Source organism: Carassius gibelio, chromosome B22 (genome assembly GCF_023724105.1).
Source record: "Carassius gibelio isolate Cgi1373 ecotype wild population from Czech Republic chromosome B22, carGib1.2-hapl.c, whole genome shotgun sequence".
Classification (NCBI taxonomy): Eukaryota; Metazoa; Chordata; class Actinopteri; order Cypriniformes; family Cyprinidae; genus Carassius; species Carassius gibelio.
The window spans coordinates 29754131-29781819 of record NC_068417.1 but is presented as its reverse complement, the minus strand read 5'-3'; the positions used below and the strand labels follow the sequence as shown (position 1 = coordinate 29781819).

The 27689-nt window shown below is 39.6% G+C and overlaps 1 protein-coding gene across 4 annotated transcripts; it reads right to left on the bottom strand.

Annotated features, from left to right (window-relative positions):
* Positions 1 to 60: 60 nt before the first annotated feature.
* On the bottom strand, positions 61 to 26406 carry LOC127988405 (beta-1,3-galactosyltransferase 2). Of its 4 annotated transcripts, XM_052591155.1 has the most exons (3): positions 24865 to 25045; positions 22863 to 23268; positions 61 to 783 (listed from the first exon to the last, which is right to left on the bottom strand). In XM_052591155.1, the coding sequence occupies exons 1-3, from the start codon at positions 24939 to 24941 to the stop codon at positions 76 to 78; spliced, it is 1191 nt and encodes a 396-aa protein (XP_052447115.1). In that variant the 5' UTR covers positions 24942 to 25045; the 3' UTR covers positions 61 to 75. The 4 variants fall into 4 exon arrangements, with proteins under 4 accessions (XP_052447115.1, XP_052447116.1, XP_052447114.1 ...); XM_052591156.1 differs by lacking the exons at positions 61 to 783; positions 24865 to 25045 and adding an exon at positions 26000 to 26406 and having other exon boundaries at positions 21851 to 23268; XM_052591154.1 differs by lacking the exon at positions 61 to 783 and having other exon boundaries at positions 21851 to 23268; positions 24865 to 25021.
* Positions 26407 to 27689: the final 1283 nt, after the last annotated feature.

The following is a 27689-nucleotide window of genomic DNA, read 5'->3' as shown; positions in this document are numbered from 1 at the left end:
TGCAGCAAAACATTATTTGTTTTTTTAACTGAAATTTTGTATTTTTAATTCTTGTTTGTTTCTGGTCACATTCTTTTATTTGGGTCTCTTTACATCCTTCCAAATATTCAGTATCTGCTGTGGAGATCCCACTCTCACTGAAATGATCTTGAGAAAATCCTCTCGCTTATATTGTCCCATATGGAGCCTAAATTGAGAAGGGTCTGGGGGAGATGAGAGTGCAAAGCCCAATCGTTTCAGACAAACACCCACATATGCGTCTTCTATATTAAATCCCATTACTTCCTTGGAAATTTCCACTATTTTTTCTGGCAGGTCATTGGAGAAAACATATCCTGATCCCTGCGCATATGTGGGGTACATTGGTTCAGGGTATAGCTTCTCTGAGACGTACCATTTAGATTTTTTGTCTCTGACGACAGGCCGGTCCAACATCAAATACCCTGTGATGTAGTTCTGTCTGGGTGTGTTGGGTGACAATAAGAGACTCATCAGGTTCTCCAGGTTAATGTATATATCAGAATCAGCCTTCATAGCATAAGTAGCTTGAGGACAACGAGTGGCCAGCCAGTCCATGATCACCATGGTCTTTATGGTCAGATTGAAGTAGGAGTCCACAAAGTTGCTCTGCACTAAATCTCTGTGTTGTCGACTCTCTTCCTCCAGCTTCTGTTGAGCTTCAGATCCTCCAGTCAAACCCACCAAGAACAGAGTCAGCACTGCTTTTCCCTGCACTGAGCTCTCAGTCCCCCATGTGCTGCGGATGGCGTTACGAGCATTGACCTCATGGGGGGCCACAGGGACCATTAAGACCAGGAAAGGATTCCACTGACTACATTTATCAGGTTCATTCAGGATGAAATGGTAATTGAGTGGATGAGCCACATGATAATGCAGTCCAATGTGTTTGGTCACAGTGGGGGGTGCAGTCTTATAATAGGACCTTTTTTGAGTTACAGCATTATTTAAGGTTTCAGGGGGCTTAGCAGACCTGACACAGAGTTCAAAATTGTAAAAGATGACACACAAGGAGAAAGTCAATGTAAGCAAGATGAGACCCTTTATGTGTCTGTAAAAAAAGATAAAGAAAGAAAACAAAAGATGTTCTACATAAGAAATCATAATTATAGTTGTTTACTTGTTAACCTAGTAGCAAGCATAACACTCTTAGGAAAATAGAGGAGAACATTCTTTTTTGGAATTCAAAACTTTTTTAACTTTAACTTTCAAAACTTTAGAAAATTGAGTTTATTCCACTGATCTATAATATAGAACTGGATTGCTCATGACGTCATTAAAGTGAAGCCACCGCGCCGCCATATTGGTAATCCCTAGTGTCCGTAAACGTTCTATTGAATTGATAGGAAATTGTATGATTTTAATGAGAAAACATCACCTAACAAGTCAGCGTTTATAAATCTAAAGTATTTCTGTACATTATTACAATGCAAACACCATAGGCATGTAAACGGTTATTTTTTTAAAGGTCGCGAATTTCCCCTACTTATTAAAAAGCTACGTTCGTTACAGTAGTGAGCATCATGAACACGATGAACATCAGACGGACACTACCTCAACATATATATCAAACTAGAAACTGCTCATTCTGAAATCTGAATTTATTCAAAGAAATAACTGACTATATACAGCATGGATTTAAAGACATAAAGCTTTATTTCCCAGATATTAAGTTAAGCTTTTCATTTATAGAGCAATATTGACAGCATAATTGCATAATATCCATTGTAATATATTCAAATCCATTTCCGATACTAATACGTTCATGTTCAACACTTCCTGGAAAATTATGTTCATAAAGAAACAGGCTATATTTTGTGTGGGATCATTTACCTGTGTCGTCAGTGCGCAGCAGACACACCCACCTAAACGATTTGAATATATCGCTTATACTGCCCCAAAAATGAATTTACATACACATAACATAAAAACAAATCCCATTTGACTGATTTGCTTCAAAATCAGTTAGTTTAGGACAGCGGTTTGAATGTAACTCAATGATGTTCTCTGCTGGTAGGGATTAGTAAGATGGCGGATCGAACACTTCCGGTGGCTTCACCGTCTGTTGGCAGTTTAGAACGCGATGAGCGATCCAGTTATATATATATAGATCATTGGTTTATTCTCAAGAATGTTTCATGAATGTGATTGTTCAACATTCTAACTTTTTAGTTGCACCAATGCAAAATCCATTTCTAGAGGCATTCTGAAGCCATTTCGTGTCAGAAAAATATTCTGCATTAAATTGAACTGGATATGTTACTTTAATGCACAAAATCCAGGCACTCACCTTTTCATTGTGGTCAGCATGGTTATTTTATACCACATACCTGACAACCCTTCACTTGATACCTTTTACTGTTCCTCGGTTTTCTACTGAACCAAAAATTTGCATCTGTGCTGCAAATTTAACATCAAGATTTGCTTATAGATTTACCAACATATATTCCTGGTCTTGATTCTTCCTGCAAATTCTTAAACAGAAAAGTTCACATTAGCAATACCCTTCACGTTTATTACTGTACTGCAGATGACAGTTTTTACAATGGCACAGTGTTTCAAAGTGTTTGCAAAATGCGAATCAGATAAGACTTGCCATTTAAACAGTATACTTTAACTAGATAGTAAAGTTTGTTTTCAAACTTTAAGTTGGCTTGAAAAAGCCTGGCCAGAAAGTTAGAAAAATGTAGAAAGTTTGAAAAGCTTAAAAAGTTTTAAAAATGTAAAAGTTTGAAAAGTTAAGAAGTTTAAAAAAGAAAGTGATTAACATATTACTAGCATTATAAGCAAGTGACTACCATGTCGTTAGCATGATTAGCAAAGTTGTTAACATGTTTCTAGCATGTTGAGAGCATGATTTTAGCATGATTAGCATTTTGCTAGCATGTTTCTAGCATGTGACTAGCATGTTTCTAGCATGATTAGCATGTTGCTAGCATGTCGCTAACATTTTGCTAGCATGATTAGCATGTTGCTAGCATGTTTGTAGCATGATTAGCATGTTGCTAACATGTTTCTAGCATGATTAGCATGTGGCTAGCATGTTGTTAGCATGTTTCGAGCATGATTAGCATGTTGCTAGTATGTCGCTAAAATTTTGCTAGCATGATTAGCATGTTGCTAGCATGTTTGTAGCATGATTAGCATGTTGTTAACATTTTGGTAGCATGATTAGCATGTGGCTAGCATGTCTCTAGCATGATTTTCATGTTGCTAGCATTTTATTAACATGATTAGCAAGTGACTAGCATGTCGTTAGCATGTTTGTAGCATGATTAGCATTTTGCTAGCATTTTGCTAGCATGATTAGCATGTTGCTAGCATTCCACTAGCATGTTTGTAGAATGATTAGCATGTTGTTAACATTTCGCTAGCATTTTGTTAGCATGATTAGCATGTTGCTAATATGTTTGTAGCATGATTAGCATGTTGCTAGCATGTCGCTAGCATGTTTGTAGCATTATTAGCATTTTGCTAACATGTTTCTATTATGATTAGCATGTTGCTAGCATGTAACTAACATTTTGCTAGCATGATTAGCATTTTGCTAGCATGTTTCTAACATGATTAGCATGTTGCTAGCATGTTTCTAGCATGATTAGCATGTGGCTAGCATGTTGTTAGCATGTTTCTAGCATGATTAGCATGTTGCTAGCACGTCGCTAACATTTTGCTAGCATGATTAGCATGTTGCTAGCATGTTTGTAGCATGATTAGCATGTTGCTAACATGTTTCTAGCATGATTAGCATGTGGCTAGCATGTCTCTAGCATGTTGTTAGCATGTTTCTAGCATGATTAGCATGTTGCTAGCATGTCGCTAACATTTTGCTAGCATGATTAGCATTTTGCTAGCATGTTTGTAGCATGATTACCATGTTGCTAACATGTTTCTAGCATGATTAGCATGTGGCTAGCATGTCTCTAGCATGTTGTTAGTATGTTTCTAGCATGATTAGCATGTTGCTAGCATGTCGCTAACATTTTGCTAGCATGATTAGCATGTTGCTAGCATGTTTGTAGCATGATTAGCATGTTGTTAACATTTTAGTAGCATGATTAGCATGTGGCTAGCATGTCTCTAGCATGATTTTCATGTTGCTAGCATTTTATTAACATGATTAGCAAGTGACTAGCATGTCGTTAGCATGTTTGTAGCATGATTAGCATGTTGCTAGTATGTCTCTAGCATGTTTTTAGAATGATTAGTATACAACTAGCATGTTGCTAGCATGATTAAAATGTGACTAGCATGTGGCTAGCATGGCTAGCAAGTGACTAACATGTTTCTATGCTAATCCAGGTAAAACCAGTTGATCAAGTTAGAAACCAGCTAAGACCAGCGTGACAGTGGCCAAAACTACTTTAAAACCATGTTAAAAGCATGTTTTTGACATGATTATCAAGTTACTAACATGTTGTTAACATGTTTCTATGATAATCGAGCTAAAACCAGTTGATTCAGTTAGAAACCAGCTAAGACCAGCTTGACAGTGGCCAAAACCACTTTAAACCATGTTAGAAGTATGTTTCTAGTCTGATTAGCAAGTTACTAGCATGTTATTAACATGTTTCTATGATAATCTAGTTAAAACCAGTTGATTCAGTAAAGAAAACCACCTAAAACCAGCTAAGACCAGCTAAAGCCAGCTTGACAGTGGCCAAAACCACTTTAAACCATGTTAGAAGTATGTTTCTAGTCTGATTATCAAGTTACTAACATGTTGTTAACATGTTTCTATGATAATCTAGCTAAAACCAGTTGATTCAGTAAAGAAAACCACCTAAAACCAGCTAAGACCAGCTAAAGCCAGCTTGACAGTGGCCAAAACCACTTTAAACCTTGTTAGAAGTATGTTACTAGACTGATTAGCAAATTACTAACATGTTGTTAATATGTTTTTATGATAATCTAGCTAAAACCAGTTGATTCATTAAAGAAAACCACCTTAAACCAGCTAAGACCAGCTAAAGCCAGCTTGACAGTGGCCAAAACCACTTTAAACCATGTTAGAAGTATGTTTCTAGTCTGATTAGCAAGTTACTAACATGGTATTAACATGTTTCTATGATAATCTAGCTAAAACCAGTTGATTCAGTAAAGAAAACCACCTAAAACCAGCTAAGACCAGCTAAGGCCAGCGTGACAGTGGCCAAAACCACTTTAAAACTTGTTAGAAGTATGTTTCTAGTCTGATTAGTGAGTAACTAGCATGTTGTTAGCATGTTTCTATAAGAATCTGGCAAAAACCAGCTAAAAACAGTGGATTCAGTAAAAACCAGCTAAAACCCAGCTAAGACCAGCGTGAGAGTGGTCAAAACCACTTAAAAACCAGTTTGGGAGACTAGCCAAAACAACTGATCAGCTTAGGCTGGTTTTAGCTGTATTCTCAGTAGAGAGTTTTTAAGGTTTGCCCTGGTAGTAGACAGCTTAAATATATTATAAGCCTTATTTTTCAAAAGTTTGTACCCCCGCAATGAAAGTCTATGGGATTTAAGGTGGTTTTGGTAGTCTGGTTTACGAAAACCATAAGCAGAATCAGTTAGAAAAGATATAGCAACCCGAGTCAGACCAGTCTGAAGGTCTGACCCGAGTTTGGTGGTTCTAGCTTGAAAGCTCTAGGAGGAGATAGTGTTTAAAATTTGGCTCAGAAGAATAATAATAATAAGACTAGAAGGTACATTTCCTGAAGAAAATGTGAGTGGTGCTTGCAGTGGCAAAACTCGCCCCTCTGTTGCTAAGGTGTGGTTGCTAGGGTGGTTGCTAGGGTCCCTATGATGGTTGCTAGGGCCGTTGCTAGGGTACCCAGGGTGGTTGCTAGGGTAATCGGGGTGGTTGCTAGGGTGTTGCTATTTGGTTGCTAGGGTACCCGGGGTGGTTTCTAGGGCGGTTGCTAGGGTCCCCATGATGGTTGCTAGGGCCGTTGCTAGGGTACCCAGGGTGGTTGCTAGGGTAATCGGGGCGGTTGCTAGGGTGTTGCTGTGTGGTTGCTAGGGTACCCGGGGTGGTTGCTAGGGTGGTTGCTAGGGTCCCCATGATGGTTGCTAGGGCCGTTGCTAAGGTACCCAGGGTGGTTGCTAGGGTAATTGGGGCGGTTGCTAGGGTGTTGCTATGTGGTTGCTAGGGTACCCGGGGTGGTTGCTAGGGTGGTTGCTAGGGTCCCCATGATGGTTGCTAGGTCCGTTGCTAAGGTACCCAGGGTGGTTGCTAGGGTAATCGGGGCGGTTGCTAGGGTGTTGCTATGTGGTTGCTAGGGTACCCGGGGTGGTTGCTAGGCAGTTGCTATGGTCTCCTGGGTGGTTGCTATGATGTTACTAGCTGGTTGGTAGTTGTCACAGATGGTCACTATGTAGTTATTATAGAGTTCTTAGCCCATTTGAGCACCTAGCTAATCACTATTAGCATGTAGCTAATCACTGCTAGCATGACTAGCATGTTGGAAGTCCAGTGTGCTAGCATGAGTCAAAAAATCCAACCGCCATGTCTGTACGATGTTCTGATGCAGAGATATAGGTCGTGCAGAACGGTTGCTAGGGTACTCCGTTTGGTTGCTAGGGAGTGGCTTGGCAGCTGCCATTGGTGATACTCCAAAGGCTGCTCGCCAATATAAACCAACCCCCATGCCTCTACGATGTACTGATGCAGAGATATAGATCTTGCAAAACGGTTGCTAGGGTACTGTGTTTGGTTGCTAGGGAGTGGCCTGGCAGCTGCCAATGATGATACTCCAATGGTTGCTTGCTAATATAAACCAACCCCCATGCTTCTATGTCTTTCAGATGTTAAGATATCTCTCTATACTTTGGGTTGCTAGGTAGCTCTTAATGGTTGCTAGGGCGTGGCTAGGTTGTCTTGAAGGAGATACATGATTGGCCGTTTAATGTCCCGAGTCAAACGAGCCCACCCTCACGTTTCTATGACACTTCTATCCAAAGTTATTCATTTGATCTTTTTCAATGGAAGTCTATGGGGCTTGTTGCTATGGCGCTCTATATGGTTGCTAGGGCGTGGCTTGATAGATTCACAGTGATCCTGAGAGTCTGATTGGTTGCCTGATTCAAATGAGCCCACCCCCTTGTCTCTATGACACTGTGATCCAGAGTTATGTTCAATACAAAATCCCTATGTAATGTCCCATAGCAGGAAAAGTCCTCCCTATACTTTGTATTAGGGCCATTTTTGGGGGGCTCTCGCGCCCCAGGGGTACAACTTATACCCCACTGCGGGGTATGTTCTCGCACAGCCTGATAGCCTCTCCAAATGTGGAGATTCACGTGTTTCTGCGAAATTCCCTCTCGGAGCTATGATCCGTCAAAGTTGGCCGCAATGCATTCTCTATGGGATTTTTCGCCCGTTTTTTCGCCCGGTGTACGAACATCGTACGCCCGATCGCTTATAAAAGTCATAGCACACCATTCCCGATTAGGCCGCACGATTTGACGCCTGTTTCGTTGGTCTGTGATGAAAACTGCGGGACTAGTTACGCGCCGAAATTTGTACGGATCTAGAAGAAGAAGAATAATAAGTATGTGAGATAATAATAGTAGTGCCTTGCCTCCGGCAAGCACCACTAATAATAAGTATGTGAGATAATAATAGTGATGCCTTGCCTCCGGCAAGCACCACTAACTAGAAGGTACATTTCCTGAAGAAAATGTGAGTGGTGCTTGCAGTGGCAAAACTCGCCCTCTGTTGCCATAGGGTGTTGTAATGAGGTTGCTAGGGTGGTTGCTAGGGTACCCGGGTTGGTTGCTACAGTACATGGGATGGTTGCTAGGGCGGTTGCTAGGGTCCCCATGATGGTTGCTAGGGCCGTTGCTAAGGTACCCATGGTGGTTGCTAGGGTAATCGGGGCGGTTGCTAGGGTGTTGCTATGTGGTTGCTAGGGTACCCGGGGTGGTTGCTAGGGCGGTTGCTAGGGTCCCCACGATGGTTGCTAGGGCCGTTGCTAAGGTACCCATGGTGGTTGCTAGGGTAATTGGGGCGGTTGCTAGGGTGTTGCTATGTGGTTGCTAGGGTACCCTGGGTGGTTGCTAGGGTCCCCATGATGGTTGCTAGGGCCGTTGCTAAGGTACCCATGGTGGTTGCTAGGGTAATCGGGGTGGTTGCTAGGGTGTTGCTATGTGGTTGCTAGGGTACCCTGGGTGGTTGCTAGGGCGGTTGCTAGGGTCTCCGTGATGGTTGCTAGGGCCGTTGCTAAGGTACCAAGGGTGGTTGCTAGGGTAATCGGGGCAGTTGCTAGGGTGTTGCTATGTGGTTGCTAGGGTACCCGGGGTGGTTGCTAGGGCGGTTGCTAGGGTCCCCATGATGGTTGCTAGGGCCGTTGCTAGGGTACCCAGGGTGGTTGCTAGGGTAATCGGGGTGGTTGCTAGGGTGTTGCTATGTGGTTGCTAGGGTACCCGGGGTGGTTGCTAGGGCGGTTGCTATGGTCTCCTGGGTGGTTGCTAGGCAGTTGCTACGGTACTTGGGGTGGTTGCTAAGGTGTTGCTAGGCGGTTGCTAGGGTGTTTTGGCTGGTTGCTAGGCTGTTGCTATGGTCTCCTGGGTGGTTGCTATGGTGTTACTAGGTGGTTGGTAGTTGTCACAGATGGTCACTATGTAGTTATTATAGAGTTCTTAGCCCATTTGAGCACTTAGCTAATCACTATTAGCATGTAGCTAATCACTGCTAGCATGACTAGCATGTTGGAAGTCCAGTGTGCTAGCATGAGTCAAAAAATCCAACCACCATGTCTGTGCGATGTTCTGATGCAGAGATATAGGTCGTGCAAAACGGTTGCTAGGGTACTCCATTTGGTTGCTATGGAGTGGCTTTGCAGCTGCCAATGGTGATACTCCAAAGGCTGCTCGCCAATATAAACCAACCCCCATGCCGCTACGATGATCTGATGCAGAGATATAGATCTTGCAAAACGGTTGCTAGGGTACTGTGTTTGGTTGCTAGGGAGTGGCCTGGCAGCTGCCAATGATGTTACTCCAATGGTTGCTTGCTAATATAAACCAACCCCCATGCTTCTATGTCTTTCAGATGTTAAGATATCTCTCTATACTTTGGGTTGCTAGGTAGCTCTTAATGGTTGCTAGGGCGTGGCTAGGTTGTCTTGAAGGAGATACATGATTGGCCGTTTGCTGCCCAAGTCAAACGAGCCCACCCTCATGTTTCTATGACACTTCTATCCAAAGTTATTCATTTTATCTTTTTCAATGGAAGTCTATGGGGCTTGTTGCTATGGTGCTCTATATGGTTGCTAGGGCGTGGCTTGATAGATTCACAGTGATCCTGAGAGACTGATTGGTTGCCTGATTCAAATGAGCCCACCCCCTTGTCTCTATGACACTGTGATCCTGAGTTATGCACAATACAAAATCCCTATGTAATTTCAAACAGTAGGAAAAACACTGTTTAATGGGCGATCCCTCACCATTGTATGTCTATGGGGCAAATTTGGGGGTCTCTAGCGCCCCAGGGGTACAACTTGTACCCCTCTGCGAGGTATGTTCTCGCACAGCCTGATAGCCTCTCCAAATGTGGTGATTCACATGTTTCTGCGAAATTCTTGCTCGGAGCTACGATCCGTCAAAGTTGGCCGTAATGCATTGTCTATGCGATTTTTCGGCCGTTATTTCGCCCGGTGTACGAACATCGTACGCCCGATCGCTTATAAAAGTCATAGCACACCATTCCCGATTAGGCCGCACGATTTGACGCCTGTTTCGTTGGTCTGTGACTAAAACTGCGGGACTAGTTACGCGCCGAAATTTGTACGGAAGAATAATAATAACTAGAAGGTACATTTCCTGAAGAAAATGTGAGTGGTGCTTGCAGTGGCAAAACTCGCCCCTCTGTTGCTAAGGTGTGGTTGCTAGGGTACCCGGGGTGGTTGCTAGGGTGGTTGCTAGGGCCGTTGCTAGGGTACCCAGGTTGGTTGCTAGGGTAATTGGGGTGGTTGCTAGGGTGTTGCTATGTGGTTGCTAGGGTACCCGGGGTGGTTGCTAGGGCGGTTGCTAGGGTCCCCATGATGGTTGCTAGGGCCGTTGCTAGGGTACTCAGGGTGGTTGCTAGGGTAATCGGGGCGGTTGCTAGGGTGTTGCTATGTGGTTGCTAGGGTACCCGGGGTGGTTGCTAGGGCGGTTGCTAGGGTCCCCATGATGGTTGCTAGGGCCGTTGCTAGGGTACCCGGGGTGGTTGCTAGGGTAATCGGGGCGGTTGCTAGGGTGTTGCTATGTGGTTGCTAGGGTACCCGGGGTGGTTGCTAGGGCGGTTGCTAGGGTCCCCATGATGGTTGCTAGGGCCGTTGCTAGGGTACCCAGGGTGGTTGCTAGGGTAATCGGGGTGGTTGCTAGGGCGGTTGCTATGGTAACCTGGGTGGTTGCTAGGCAGTTGCTATGGTACTTGGGGTGGTTGCTAAGGTGTTGCTAGGCGGTTGCTAGGGTGTTTTGGCTGGTTGCTAGGCAGTTGCTATGGTCTCCTGGGTGGTTGCTATGATGTTACTAGGTGGTTGGTAGTTGTCACAGATGGTCACTATGTAGTTATTATAGAGTTCTTAGCCCATTTGAGCACTTAGCTAATCACTATTAGCATGTAGCTAATCACTGCTAGCATGACTAGCATGTTGGAAGTCCAGTGTGCAAGCATGAGTCAAAAAATCCAACCGCCATGTCTGTACGATGTTCTGATGCAGAGATATAGGTCGTGCAAAACGGTTGCTAGGGTACTCCATTTGGTTGCTATGGAGTGGCTTGGCAGCTTCCAATAATGATACTCCAAAGGCTGCTTGTCAATATAAACCAACCCCCATGCTTCTATGTCTTTCAGATGTTAAGATATCTATCTTTTGATTTAGGTTGCTAGGTAGCTCTTAATGGTTGCTAGGGCGTGGCTATGAAGTGTTGAAGGTGATTCGTGATTGGCCATTTGCTGCCCCGAGTCAAACGAGCCCACCCTCATGTTTCTATGACACTTCTATCCAAAGTTATTCATTTTATCTTTCTCAATGGAAGTCTATGGAGCTTGTTGCTATGGCGCTCTCTATGGTTGCTAGGGCGTGGCTTGATAGATTCACAGTGATCCTGAGATTCTGATTGGTTGCCTGATTCAAATGAGCCCACCCCCTTGTCTCTATGACACTGTCATCCTGAGTTATGTTCAATACAATATTCCTATGTAATTTCCCATTTCAGGAAAAACACAGTGTTTCATGGGCTATCCCGCACCATTGTAAGTCTATGGGGAAACTTTCGGGGTCTCTAGCGCCCCAGGGGTACAACTTGTACCCCTCTGCGAGGTATGTTCTTGCACAGCCTTATAGCCTCTCCAAATGTGGTGATTCACATGTTTCTGCGAAATTCTCTCTCAGAGCTATGCTCCGTCAAATTTTTTTGTAATGCATTCCTATGGGACGTTTTTCGGCCGTTTTTTCGCCCGCTGTACGAACATCGTACACCCGATCGCTTATAAAAGTCATAGCACACCATTCCCGATTAGGCCGCACGATTTGACGCCTGTTTCGTTGGTCTGTGACAAAAACTGCGGGACTAGTTACGCGCCGAAATTTTGTACGGAAGAAGAAGAAGAATAATAAGTATGTGAGATAATAATAGTGATGCCTTGCCTCCGGCAAGCACCACTAATAAGTATGTGAGATAATAATAGTAGTGCCTTGCCTCCGGCAAGCACCACTAATAATAAGTATGTGAGATAATAATAGTAGTGCCTTGCCTCCGGCAAGCACCACTAATAAGTATGTGAGATAATAATAGTGATGCCTTGCCTCCGGCAAGCACCACTAATTAAATAGTAGATCAGTAAGTTGGCTTTTTCAAGCCAACTTAAAAATCCATAACTTAACTTAATCTTGCTCACTTTCCATTTTTTCCACCTTTTTACTTTTTTAAACATATCTTTTAGTCTTCCAGTAATAGTACTTCCAACATTATAATTTACAAGCAAAACATTGTTGAACAAAAGCTCTTATAGTTATACACGTCATATAACAATACTCAAATAAAATTTTCACAGAACAGCAGCAAATGTTTTCACCCTCATACAGCAAACACACATAAGATCTACTTGATAATGGATAGAATCACATTTCAAATTAATGCAGGGGCACATCTAAACCAAACACACCATACTGTATGTCGCAGATTCAAATGTGCAACGCCGCTGGGAAGGGAAAATTATGCGTGTGATTTACTGATAATGTGCACATTAAAGAACAAAGACTTAGCCAGATAATCTTTGTAACGACCAGTGCAATCTACTAAGAGCAGCACAAATTAAAGCATATGCTTTTAGATAAGCTTTTTTGTGTGTTAAATAATGGCACAAATACATTTGTAATTTGATGAGTGCAAACGTTAGTTTGATTTATAAATACTCTCCTCCAATAAATTTTGCATCTGAAAAAGAAGCTTCTACAAATGCATATTCAATAAGGTCAGGCAAAAAATAACTGTCCACACCTTTTCAATGCTAATTCTTCATTGTACATCTTTAGTAAATCTTGACAGTATTTTTAATGAAAAAAATTAGTGCAAAACATTTAATTCAAAACTATTTAGCGCAGGTGCAAGCTGTTAGTAAATTTGGCCCCATGATCCAAGACACAGGAATGAAAAGAGTCTAACCTAAGCAGGAGGTGGTGCACTGGCCGCTGCAGTGACTAGAGATGTATCAGGCTGTGATCTCTTCTTCAGTTTGTGATCCAGGAATTACAGTTCTGGTTATCTAAGTGACACTTTGCTGTGTTCAGTTTGAGTCTTGCCTTGTCTATTTGCTGCAGCATAGATTGCAGGATGTTAACATATTCCTCAAGTATTGGTTTTTAATTCTTTATTCAATTGAAAACGGCAACTGTTTTAGTTTCTGCTGGTTGGAGCTTATAATATGACAATAATATGGAGCTTATAATGTGACAAAACAAATTGAATTTGTATTGTGTAAATTTGAATTATTGTCATTTAACAAAACTGAGTATTATGTAGCATTTAACATACTTCTGAATTAGATTGTTTTTTACCTGAATATGACACATTTGAAATTCAACAGAAAAAAAAAAAAAGGTTTATAGACATGATTTTTCAATCAGCAATTTTTTAGACTGCAAATATCTAGTTTTTAAAAATACAGCTTCATTTTTTTTAAATCTTAAGTCATAAATGTATTAAAAAGTTCAACATTTAGTTGAGTTGCACCAATGCTAAATACATTTCTTGCGGCATTTCTAATGTTTCATGTGAGAATAAATATTCTGCATTCAATTATCAAGAATAAGTTCATTTTTATGCATGAAAAACAGTAAGAAGCATTAAAAATGGCAACAGAAATGTGCTCACCTACTCCTTACTCGTGTACTCACCATGGTTATTTTATTCTAGATACCTGTCAACCTTTCATAAAATAGTTTTGGTAGTAGCATTGGTAGTTAATTTTGCTGCTGACTAGTCACAAGCCTTGTTATATCAGAAGTGTTTCACATTACAAAGTAAGGTGGGTTGCAAATGTCATTTGACTTTAAAATGAGATGGTTTCTTTTTCCGGCTAGTTACAGCAGCAGTTTTAATCTGTAAAGAAATCTATTTAGCAGAATGAGTTTGAAGGCAGAATAAATAAGTAATAATAATAAATAATCTCATTCCATTCCATTTTCTGTTTTTACAAAGACTGCACGTTGACTGCATTTGTGAGGCTTAAAAGAACACTCCACTATTTTTTTTTTTAATTTGCTCATTTTCCAACTCCCCTAGAGTTAAACAGTTCAGTTTTATCATTTTCGAAATCATTCAGCTGATCTCTTGGTCTGGTGGTAGCACTTTAGCTGTAGCTAAGTATAGATCATTGAATCTGATTAGACCGTTAGCATCTCGTTAAAAAATGACAAGCATTTCTATTTGAATTCTGTAGTTACAGAAGTAGTTACTGTAGTTATCTCTAACTATAACATTTACATTTAGTAATATTGCAGATGCTTTTATCCAAACCAACTTACAATTGTCGGGATACATAAAGTGATTCTTCTTAAAGAGGCAAACAGACACAGGAAGTGCTTGTAATACCAAGTTTTAGACATTGTTCAAATAAGTACAAAAGAGAAGGAACAAATAAAATAGTTTTTTGTTGTTCTTGTTGTTCTTGTTTTTACATTGAAGCCTAGTTTAGAAAGAGATGAGTTTTCAGCTGTGACTTGAACATGCCAGAGATTCAGCATTCCAGATAGGGGTGGGAAAATCATTCCATCAGCCAGGAATTGTGATCGAGAATGTTCTGGAAAATGAATTTGAGCCTCTCTGTGATGGTGCCATGAAGCATCGCTCACTAGTGGATCTCAGATTTCTGGAGGGGATGTAGATTTGTAATAGTGAGTGAAAGTACAGGGGTGCTGAGTCTGTGGCTGTTCAATATGCAAGGAATATAAAGAGATGTGAAACATGGGCGCTTTTGGGATCATTGAAGACCAGTCATGACACTGCATTCTGAATCATATGTAGAGGTTTGATTATACAGTAGTTAGAAAGGGCCTGTTCTTTCTGATGTTGTGCAATACAAACCTGCAAGATCGAGCAGTCTTTGCAATGTGGTCTTTGAAGGTCAGCTGGTCATCAGAGGTTCCACCAAGATTTCTGACAGAAGTTGATGGGGAAATTGTAGAAGAGTCTAGCTGAGAAATCATACTGTAGAGTTGGAGTGACAGGGAAGACAAGACGTTGGCTCATCTGGTTGAGATGAAAGATAGAGTTGTGTGTCATCAGCATAGAAAGGGTAGTAGAATCCATGTGCCTGTATGATGGTACCCAGTGATGTCATTCATATGAAGAAGAGGAGGGGTCCAAAAACTGATCCTTGAGGAACCCCAGTGATAAGTTTTTTGGGTTTTGCATACCTCCCTTCCCCAAGCCACCATGAAAGACCTATCAGTGAGATAGGATACAAACAAGTGAAGTGGAATTCCTGTGATGCCCATTGATGAGAGGGCAGACATAAGTATCTGATGATTGACAATATCAAAAGCGGCAGATAGATCCAGAAGAATAATAAAGAATTAGAACTGATGATTTGAAATCAGTTTTTGTAAGTGGGGAATGTGCCAGTGTGGAGAGATGTGTTGATGATGTATGTGAGTGCTGGAAAAAGGGTTGGAGAGATTGCTTTGAGGAGGTGTGAGGGGATTGGGTCTAGAGGGCATGTTGTAGGATGGCTGGAGAGAAGTTTTGATACGTCTGCCTCAGTGAGGGGACAGAAGGAGAAGATGGGAGTTTTAGCTGTGGGTGTGGTTGGTTTGAAGTCCTGTGTGTGGGGGGCTGTGAACTGACTACTGATCATTCTGGTTTTGTCTGTGAAGAATGTAGAAATCATCAGCTGTTATAGAAGTGGTGAGAGGTGGTGGAGGAGGACAGATAAGAGAATTTCATGTTTTGAAGAGATTACGTGTGTCTGGAGCACTGTTGATCTTGTTGTGGAAGTATGACAATTTGGCGGTATGGACTTCATTGGAGAAAGATGTAAGCAAAGACTGATACATCCTCAGGTCTGATGGATCTTTTGAATTGCACCATTTTCTCTCGGCTGCCATGAGCTTTGTCCGATGCTCACGAAGTACATCGCATAACCAGGGGTTAGAAGGGGAAGCCCGTGCTGGCCTGGAGGAGAGAGGACAAATATAGCCTAGACAAGAGGTTAGAGTAGAGCATAAAGTATCCATTGCTGCATTTACATCCAGAGATGAGAAATATTTAGGTGAGGAAAGGAAACTACGGAAGAAAGATGGGAGTGGGAAAGGGAGCAAAGACACTGATTAGCAAACTCAGGTGTGTTTGATTAGGGTTACAGCTAAACACTGCAGGAAAGTGGATTTTGCGGAGTTTCAGACTTTCAGACTCCCTTCATCCACACTTCTTCAGTCAGCATCCATTATAAAACACTTCCAAACCATGAATTTGGACTGTAAAATGATCTCATCGCAAACACCTGCATTTTTTCACTCTGTAAATTATTTTCCGTTATAATATGCCAATTCAAATTAGTATTATCATTAATTAACTATTATTTTTACCACTCTGTGTGGCCATGGGAAGCACATCACTTAGGACCTCTGAGGTAAACAGACTTTTGCTGCATTTGAAATCACAAACTATACTAAAAAGAGTGTGTGACAAAAGTATGTCCAAATTCACAGTACTTATAAAAGTTTAGGCAAAAACTACTACTACTTCCGGCCTGATTCTTAAAGGATAGTTCACCTAAAAATGTAAATTCTGTCATTAATCACTTACCCTCATGTTGTTCTGAACCTGTAAGGCCTACGTTCATCTCTTGGAACACAAATTAAGATATTTTTAACCCTTGTTTTTCGAATTGGAATGAAACTTAGTGACTTTGTTCACAAAGGATATAACTACTTCTCATTTTTTTCTCAGGACAACGGACATGTGGGTCCTCTCAGTTTGGCAGATAAAAAGGCTTTGGGCAGACCGACAAGGAGATTGATACTCACGGCATTGGATGGATGAGACTCGCTTGCGAGCAGCAAGTATAGGAACCTGACTGGGAGAACTCTCGCCGACGTCTGATGGGAGCACACGCATCAGACAGGTAAGCCTCACCGGACAGGGAGGGAGAATAGGAAAACCCAACTGGGAGGGCTCTCACAGCATCTCACAGCTCTCGCCGGCCTCCCATGGGAGCTTGATACTCGAATATTGGATAGGTCAGCTTGGCAACTGTAAAAAGGAAAGGTAAAGGTTGTCTGACCAGGAGGTTCTCACCGATGTCCTAATTGGATCACAAGCATCTAACGGGTAAGCCTTACTGGCCAAAGGATGGAAAAGGTAAGGTTGTCTAGCTGGGAGGCTATCGCCGACATCCGATGGGAGCTCCCTATTCACAGTTCATGGCATCGAACGGGTAAGCCTCGCTGGCCGTAGAATAAAATGGGTAAAGTTCTCTAGACGGGAGGCTTTTGCCGGGATCTGGTGGGAGCTCAATACTCGCGACATCAGATGGGTAAGTCACGTTGGCCATAAAAGGGGAAAGTTGAGGTTGATTAACTGGGAGGGCTCTCCCTGACATTCGATGGGAGCACACGGCATCGACTGGGTAAGCATTGCAGCGTCGAACTGCACACAACATCAGTCAAAATTGGGTGACAACTCCAAGATCTTACGTGATTAAGTAGCCTATGAAGACTGAAGAAGATATGTGGCCAACACAGGTAAAGATGTCATCTGTAAAGACAGCTGAGAGCAATGAGATTGTTTACAAAGTTATATTAAGGAATTATATTTACTTTATTCAATAAATCTATATTATTGTGAATGTTAATGTACTTGTTCATCATTATATCATTGTTTTATTCACAAGAACAACAAAGTCTATAGAGCAGTTTGTTCATTTAGGGCTACTGTAGAAACGGTGGCGACTTCCATGTAGAGGACCTGCGGTGTATGTAGATATAAATGGGGGTGATGTTGGCGCAGTGGACAAGACACATGCCTTTGGTGTGAGAGACCTGGGTTTGAATCCACTGTGAGACACCAATGTGTCCCTGAGCAAGACACTTATCCCCTAGTTGCTCAAGAGGTGTGCGACCTCTGACATATGTAGCAGTTGTAAGTTGCTTTGGATAAAAGCGTCAGCTAAATGAATAAATGTAAAATATAAATGTAAATAGCTCAATCTAAGGTAATAAAAACATAGCGGCTCATTATGTAAGTTCTTTATACACCTCTGAAAACATATATATATATATATATATATATATATATATATATATATATATATATTGCATTTCTGTAAATAGATCATTGTAAATATTACACATTGCACCTTTAACATTTATGTATTTATTTAATCAGAACAAAAGCTGCACATATGTTACTCACCTGTTCAGATGGTATTTTTGGGATATAACTGCCTAGTGTAACAAACGGACACTGGGACAAGAAGGTAAGAGCAGGTTAGTTTATTTGATGTAGAAATGGAGAGTACGGGAGAAATGCAGAGACTGAGGTGAACTGGTAAAGCAGGTTCCGTTGGACAAACGTGATGGGGGAATCCAGAGCCGTTGGTGTGGTGACCAGGGGGAACAGACACGTTGCACACACCTCAGGGTTCAGACAGGAGGGGAAACTTGGAGGATGGAGTGCTGGAGACGCACGGGAGAGATGCTGGAGAAACACTGGAGAGACACTGGGACCTAGGAGAGGAATCATTGACAGGTAAGTAGCAAGGTTTGTATAGAGTCGGTGCAAGTAGCTTTACAACTGGGTTTCGTTATGCAGCTACAAGATCGGATGGTGAGTGTGACAGAGGTGTGTGCTTTTATGTGGAGGTGAGCTGAGGAGGGAATGGTGTACAGGTGCCGGTGATTAGAACTCAGGTGAGGGAGTGCATTGGTATTGGCTGATTGGTGAGCCTGACCAATCTGTGACACCTAGGAGGATGTATTTCTTGTCATGTCGATATACAGTGACAGTGACTGATGTGTTGGTCATATTTCAAATCCACAAGTGTACAAAAATACAGAACCTAAATAAAATAAATCACAGCACATTTTCATTCTTCTGCATACCATGCTATATACGTACAGCCCACCAGTTGGTTTTTCATTCTAACTCCAAAAAGCATTACCTGTGGAAGATCTTGTTGTCCAGTATATGTATATATATATATAGAGAGAGAGAGAGAGAGAGAGACACAATCTATAGCATGAATTGTACTATTATTGAAGCAACTGGTAGTAGTGGCGGCACTCAATAAATTGTAGTGGCCTGAAGTTTATTTATTTATTTTTATTTTATTGTAATATTTTATGGTTTGCAGTGTTTAAATTACAATAAAGAAATGCACATTCAAGACATGAAAATAATAAGAAAGAATGAAAAATATTAACCCTCAAATCTCCTCAGCTCTTGTTACTGAACAAATTATAACAAACTCCCTAACTGCTCATCAGGGGAGGCAACGGAGGCACAGCCTATATTTAAAATTGTAAAATGAAAAAAAAAATGCTTACAATTTAATGTTAATAAAATATCAAGTTAATAATATGCAATGCAACAAAACGTAACAATATCCAAATACACATCATTTTAAACATCATATACAACATTTATATTTAAATGTGTATGTTGCATGTTCATGTAGAATTTTAATAGCCTTTTTAAGAGTAAAGGTTGGTGATTTCAGAGAAGCAAGCTAACTTTGAAAGCATATCCCATCCTCCCAGTAAATCACTTCTCAAAGCCTGCCTCCTCCAAAACACATGAACATGTGAACAGGTAGACCAGAGGCTAACCAGCAACACAATGAGAGACCGTGTTGGTGGAGGATTGAATGCAAAGCTGTCAGATTACCTGATGACTCATTCACCAGTGGAGAAACAATATAGTAGAAGGACAAAACATTACAGTTAGGGTTTGTGGTAACACATTACAAGTAACGCGAGTTACATAATCTGTCTTGTAAAGTAACGCATTACTCTTAAATTTAGTAGGAAATATCTGAGTTACTTTTTCAAATAAGTGTAAGGTTACTTAAAGACAAATATAATTTAAGTATTTAATCCCATTTTATTAACCATTAAGTTTTTGCCACTGACATTCAATGATCCACTTCAACCATACTAAGCAAAAAGGACACATTTGTGTTTCATTTTTGTTACAATGGTGTTGAACTTCATTCTCCTGTGTCATATTATTTATGCAATTAGTTTGAGCAGCGCCCTCTACTGTATATTTCACCCTGAGCTGTGTTCACGTATGATGGGGCTTTTACATTTGTAAAATAAATTTATTTGTATTAAAAATGAACAAGCAAGTCATGCCCAGATTTAAAAAGTAACTCAAAAGTAAAATAAAAATCCATAAAAGTAATTAATTAACGCACTTAAGTTTATTAGTTACTTTTTTAGGGAGTAATGCAATATTGTAATGCACTACTTTTAAAAGTAACTTTCCCCAACACTGATTACAGTAATAACGACTACCATTCTCAATCCGTCTGCTTTAGCGTAATGGCAGTAGTGATGGATGTAGTTACTGCGAAACGCCCCCAAATAAAGGTAACTTAAAATGCTTGATGTACAGTATTGTTCAAAATAATAGCAGTACAATGTGACTAACCAGAATAATCAAGGTTTTTCGTGTATTTTTTTATTGCTACGTGGCAAACAAGTTACCAGTAGGTTCAGTAGATTCTCAGAAAACAAATGAGACCCAGCATTCATGATATGCACGCTCTTAAGGCTGTGCAATTGGGCAATTAGTTGAATTAGTTGAAAGGGGTGTGTTCAAAAAAATAGCAGTGTGGCATTCAATCACTGAGGTCATCAATTTTGTGAAGAAACAGGTGTGAATCAGGTGGCCCCTATTTAAGGATGAAGCCAACACTTGTTGAACATGCATTTGAAAGCTGAGGACATTGTTCAGAAGAACAGCGTACTTTGATTAAAAAGTTGATTAGAGAGGGGAAAAGCTATAAAGAGGTGCAAAAAATGATTAGCTGTTCAGCTAAAATGATCTCCAATGCCTTAAAATGGAGAGCAAAACCAGAGAGACGTGGAAGAAAACGGAAGACAACCATCAAAATGGATAGAAGAATAACCAGAATGGCAAAGGCTCAGCCAATGATCACCTCCAGGATGATCAAAGACAGTCTGGAGTTACCTGTAAGTACTGTGACAGTTAGAAGACGTCTGTGTGAAGCTAATCTATTTTCAAGAATCCCCCGCAAAGTCCCTCTGTTAAAAAAAAGGCATGTGCAGAAGAGGTTACAATTTGCCAAAGAACACATCAACTGGCCTAAAGAGAAATGGAGGAACATTTTGTGGACTGATGAGAGTAAAATTGTTCTTTTTGGGTCAAAGGGCCACAGGCAGTTTGTGAGACGACCCCCAAACTCTGAATTCAAGCCACAGTACACAGTGAAGACAGTGAAGCATGGAGGTGCAAGCATCATGATATGGGCATGTTTCTCCTACTATGGTGTTGGGCCTATTTATCACATACCAGGGATCATGGATCAGTTTGCATATGTTAAAATACTTGAAGAGGTCATGTTGCCCTATGCTGAAGAGGACATGCCCTTGAAATGGTTGTTTCAACAAGACAATGACCCAAAACACACTAGTAAACGGGCAAAGTCTTGGTTCCAAACCAACAAAATTAATGTTATGGAGTGGCCAGCCCAATCTCCAGACCTTAATCCAATTGAGAACTTGTGGGGTGATATCAAAAATGCTGTTTCTGAAGCAAAACCAAGAAATGTGAATGAATTGTGGAATGTTGTTAAAGAATCATGGAGTGGAATAACAGCTGAGAGGTGCCACAAGTTGGTTGACTCCATGCCACACAGATGTCAAGCAGTTTTAAAAAACTGTGGTCATACAACTAAATATTAGTTTAGTGATTCACAGGATTGCTAAATCCCAGAAAAAAAAAATGTTTGTACAAAATAGTTTTGAGTTTGTACAGTCAAAGGTAGACACTGCTATTTTTTTGAACACACCCCTTTCAACTAATTGCCCAATTGCACAGCCTTAAGAGCGTGCATATCATGAATGCTGGGTCTTGTTTGTTTTCTGACAATCTACTGAACCTACTGGTAACTTGTTTGCCACGTAGCAATAAAAAATATACTAAAAACCTTGATTATTCTGGTTAGTCACATTGTACTGCTATTATTTTGAACAATACTGTATGTTACATTAGGCTACCAATACATACCAATAAAATAATACATACATTACAATTGCCATGTATTTTCATTTTAAGTGATGCAGAAAAAACTTACATGACTGTGTCATGTACAAATAATAGTAATAATTTACAATAAATCTGTTTATTTTTATTTTATTTAAATATATTTAAAACATACAATACATGTGTTCACAGTTAAAAGTGCATGTGTCTTTGCAGACACTTTCATATGTCCTTGTCCCATTATAATGTATTATAATGTTCATTATATTTCATACAAACAAAATACTATCCCTCTCTTGTATTCCACAGCAATCGATTTGATATTGAATCTTTTCGTGATACCACAACCTTTCAAATGGATCGTAGCCATTCATTTATTAAAGACGTATCGTGTCTTCATTTTGCTCAATCCTTTTCCTAGTGTGCTGGTTTATCTGTTCATTTGTGTCCCTTCACATTTTGCCAGAACTCTATTACCTTCTCCGGTGAACCTGCGATTGCTGTAATGAGTTTGGAAAGGTCCGTACTTTTAGGATCATTCACATAGGTCCGAAACTGAGAAGGATCTGGAGCACCAGAGGGATTTATGACCAACCGTTTCAGACAAGCGCCCACATACGCGTCTTCTATGTTAAAGGCCTTTATGGCTTCTGAAGCCTCCACTATTTTAGGAGGAAGATCATTGGAGAAAACATATCCCATTCCAAGCACATACGTGGGGTATCTCGATTCGGGGTACAGCTCCTGTGGAACATACCATTTCGAGTTTTTGTCTCTGATAACAGGCTGGTTCCACATCAAATACCCTGTGATGTAGTTCTGTCTGGGCGTGTTGGGTGACAACAGCAGGGTCATCAGGTTCTCCATGTTTATGTACATATCAGAATCAACCTTCATAGCATAAGTTGCTTGAGAGCAACGAGTGGCCAGCCAGTCCATGATCACCATGGTCTTTATGGTCAGATTGAAGTAGGAGTCCACAAAGTTGCTCTGCACTAAATCTCTGTGTTGTCGACTCTCTTCCTCCAGCTGCTGTTGAGCTTCAGATCCTCCAGTCAAACCCACCAAGAACAGAGTCAGCACTGCTTTTCCCTGCACTGAGCTCTCAGTCCCCCATGTGCTGCGGATGGCGTTACGAGCATTGACCTCATGGGGGGCCACAGGGACCATCAAGACCAGGAACGGATCCTGCTTACATTTATCAGGTTCATCCAGGATGAAATGATAGTTGCGTGGATGTGCTACATATTTGTCGATTGAATTGTCTTCTGTTTTAATGGACGCAGTGGGTTTTGTCTCTGTGTTAGACGTTTCATTCCTTTTTTTAGTAAAAAAATTCCAGACATTTCTTTTGCCAGACAAGCCCTCAGACACCACATTATAGAATTTAGTTTGGTTTGCATAGTTAAACCAGGAGAGAGGGAAAGTGACTGGTCTGAGAGAGAAATTGTAAGTATAAGCAATAATAGACAAAAGTAATGTCACTGTGACCAGCGCAACAAAGCCTGGTTTGATATGACACATAAAAACCTTCCCTTGAGTCAAGCAGCACCTGAGGGAAAAGAAAGACAAACAGAAAGGTTAAAACACAAAATAATCTGACCTGGACTAGATTTAGCCTGAATTAACTGAAAAAAAAAAATATTACAATTTAAAAAGAAATAATAATAATAATAATGACAAAAGCACATAAAATGAAACAAATGAAATGAAAACTGGTGCAGGTTAAAGAGACAATAAACAAATGAAGTGTAGTTTGTAAGTAAATACATTTAAATTAATTGGAAAAATACATTGAATTAATAAATACAAATGCACTCAGATTTTTTTATTTTTTTTTATTTTTTACAAAATCTGTCACTGGGGTACCATTTTTCAAGAGGTACACCTTTGTATATTATTTACTCCTAAAGGGTGCATTTTATACCTTTATATATTAGTGCTTTATATTACTACTTTATGCGGTAAATATGTACAGAATCATGGAATCCAGTCACGTAAATGGAATTTACTCTATAATGCGGAATGTCACAGAATTTGCAAAACTTTGGATGAATAAATCAAAAGTACAGTAGGTCACTGTGTAGATAGTGCAACAAAGTAGAGTAAATTCTGATTTAATGAGGTGTTCAATGTAGTGCTAATACTACTACTACTAATAAAATTATTAAAACATTATTCTTTAAATATTATTTAGCATAAATTATTTTTACATAAATAATTTACAAGAAATAAAGTACATTTTGTTTTTGAATCAATGCTTTTGATTAGTAAAATTTTATGAAACCATTCAAATGGAATCCAAAAAATTAATGGCAAAAACATTTACTTTACAAATTGTTCAAAACAAAACTACATTAGAAAAATCATATTTTATTTTTGTTAAACATTTAATAAATTGCTGTTACATTGTAGAAGTTTCTTGAGTTCAATGACTTAATGTTAAAATGGATATCAAATTAATATTAAAACTGAAAAATCTAAACATGAATTCAGAAATATTTAAATTTAAATATGATAAACTGAAAAATAAAACTGATATATTACATTTCTGAAGGAAAAATGTAACAAGCTGGGCCTTGTTGACACATAAAACTGCTCCACTGATCATGTGCTAGTTACTCCAGCTGCACACTTTAGATCACTTCCTCCTCACGCTTAACCTCATAAACCTCCTGACACATCACATACCCCTACACATCATCTTTCATCTTCGCTTCCTCCCCCTTCAATGGTTATCATCTCTTGATGTTAACAGTGCTACTAATACTTTCTACTCCACTCTTACAGTACACCTTGTTTAGACACTGTTTGCCCCTTGTCTTCCAGGCCAGCCTGATATCCTGATGTTCTCCGTGAACATCGTTCTAAGCTCAGGGTTTCTAAAATGGTATGGCACAAATCAAAAAATCATACAGACCTTAAGATGTATCAGTCACTTCTCTCTCCCTTAACTGATAATGTCTCCACTGCTAAACGTACATACTATCACATGTCACAACTCTTGCATGCTCTCCCTCCTTTTTATCTTCTCCTCCCACTCTTTCATCAACTCTAACCGCTGACGACTGTGCCACGTCCTTCTTTAATGAAATTACAACCCTTAGTGTACAATTCTCCACACCACAAATTTTTAAGAACATCTTACCAGCAAACATACACATGTTCACGTCCTTCTCTCCAATTCTTAAGGCAGAAGTCTCCAAACTCATCCTTTCCGATCATCCTACTACTTGTCGGCTTGATCCTATTTCATCTCATCTCCTTCAAGCCATTTCTATTGCAACTGTACCTGCAGTCACTCACATCATTAACACATCCCTTCACACTGGAGTTTTCCCCTCAGCATTTAAAAAGCCTCGTATGATCCCACTACTTAAGAAGCACACCCTCAACCCAAGTCTTTTAGAGAACTACAGACCGGTGTTGTGTTCAACAAAGTTTCTGCCTTTCTCACACAGAACCACCTCCTTGAAAGCAAGTTGTCTGGCTTCAGAAGTGGACATTCCACTAAGACTATTGTATTTTTGCATTTTTATATATATAAGAAGACATTTAAAGGGGTTAAATGGGTTACTATCATCTTCTATTTGTTAAGTTTATGAAGCAGCATCTTTTTTTTTTTTTACTTTCACTCAATTTGGCCAGATGCATACTGATTTTGTGTAGACTCTGAGTGACTGATTTTTATTTGGTAATATTGCTTAACTGATATTGCTAAACTGTCTTCTAAAGAAAGAAAAAGGAACTGCATAACACCTAACATCAAAACTTTTATCATATACATTTTTGTTTTATTAATTTATACCATTTAGCATTTAACCACATAATAAATATTTTCATTTTTATCATGCTGCTAATTATTTTATGTATTTTCTTTCTTTGCTCTTGCTTTCTTGCACTTATGATTGTGTGGTTCCAGGGGATATTTGTCTTCACCATTACCAGAGAAGGTGACTATCCTTATTTAAAGGTTTCTAACATCACAGAACAATCACAGAAGGCTGATTAAAAGATTTTTTATATAAATTGGGTTTTAAAAAGTACTTGGTGTTACCCAGTTTTTTTGTACCAGGCAAAATGTGATCTGAAAGGTATTGGATTTACCATTTACGACATGATCACTTGATCTAACGTCTTCGGACAGTAAGATATCAACACAGTCTAACACTATAAAATTGCCTTAAAATAGCATATGAGAACACTTCCTCTACTGAACGAGTCTTTGTATAAAAATCACAGTTTTAAACCGCATATTTTAAAAAGATCAGGAGTGAACGTACCTCTTCCGTATGCACTCGATCGCCATTACTGTGTGTTTGACTTCTTATCTGAAGGAACCAATGGCAAATGAGTCGGCTGTTTTCCCCTACATTACCTGAGTTTCTTTGTTACTTCTCTTAATCATTTAACCGGGTGGGGCCAAAGGGTGACAAAAAACTCAGAAAAGGAAAAGAAAGATCCGCAAGAGGAGGTAGCTCTACTTGGCCTTTGTATAAATAAATCTTAAATATCTATTGGCAGCTGATAGAAAATTAAAAGATGATATTAAATATAAGAATATGTCTGATCATGGCAGTAGCCACGGCTGAGGTTTTCTGAGAAACCTAGTACTTTGTGTAGGATATTGCACAATGCCAAGATAAGTTCCTTTCTATGAGCTGCCTATAGGTGAGCTGACAACCATCGTAAATGTCAAAATGTCTGAGATGTGTTGAGCAAAGTAAGCACACTTCCTGTTCACAGTTGTTTCTGACCGCATTTCCTTTCCAATACATTTTCTGACGACCTTAAAATATGTGTTCAGGATCTTTCAGATGTCGAAAGAAGTGATATGTTTGAAAGAGTAGCTTTTTAATAGATATGGAAATCCGAATGTATTCATTTGACTTATCTCCAAATTTCTATGGTTTCACTTCCTTAAAGTCAGCTGAGGTGAACAAAACCCAGAAGCAGCCACCAAGTCGGCATAAAAAACTAGATAACCGAACAAAGACATATTGTCACATTTTAGGCTAAAACCTAGAAAACTGTTGATTTTCCAAGATTCTGTTTCATTTGTAGCCGAAATATTACATTTAATAGCTGTGTTTAGGCAAATATGAATGCAAACATTCATGTACTTTCAGGTTTATTTACTCTTTGGGAAACTGAATAATGAAACAAATCTTAGGGAAGGCTGGACTGAAAGTTTAGGGCTGCGTTTCCCAAAAGCATCATAAGCTTTTGTATCATAACCCTAACCTAACCCTAACCTAAGTATACATCGAAGACCCACTGAAACCAATGGAGCTACAATTAACCTGGCTTCCGATGCTTTTGGGAATTGCAGGACATCGCATTTGCATTAGATTTTTTTTTTTACACGAAATACTAAAAATATCCTAAATCCATATGCTCAAAAAATACAAATAAATAAATAAATAAAATGTAATTAAACACACAGAGAAGTTTTAATTACAGCTGGCATTCATGTATTAAAGAACTATTAAGCACACAATTGAGGCTCTTCAGACCAGAGATGAAGCACAGAACAAAGAGAATCATTAACTGCTGTTCATAACATTTCAAAAACACATCACTAATCTGTTATAACTGGAGTGTATATTGTTTAAAATATTGTATTATTATAATAAAATATAACTGGAGTGTATATTGTTTAAAATATTTTATTATTATTATTATTATTCAGTTGATGCATTAATGCATTCAGATGTTGACAAAATAATATTTTAGTTGGATTGACACCTCTGTACTGTGATATCTTGTGATCTACACTGTTAGATAAAGATAAGTCACACATTTATTCTCAAAGGCCTGCTCTGCAACAGAACACCAGTGGGGTCGCTGATAAATTAAATAATAGATATAGTTAAAAAAAAAAAAAAGAACTATCTAAAACACTTTTAATAATTAAAGGCTGATTTTGAATTAATGCCATGAAATTTAAAGCTGTAGTGGCTCATCTAAATG

Bases quoted from the DNA above. Each gene is read 5' to 3' on its own strand.
- LOC127988405 (XM_052591155.1), bottom strand. From the start codon at position 24,941: ATGATCGGAAAGGATGAGTTTGGAGACTTCTGCCTTAAGAATTGGAGA. The intron at 23,269-24,864 runs GTAAGATGTTCT...CTTTTCCCTCAG, and splicing joins GAACATGTGTATGTTTGCTG to GTGCTGCTTGACTCAAGGGA. The intron at 784-22,862 runs GTCAATGCTCGT...GCCCCCCATGAG, and splicing joins TCCCTGTGGCCCCCCATGAG to GTCAATGCTCGTAACGCCAT.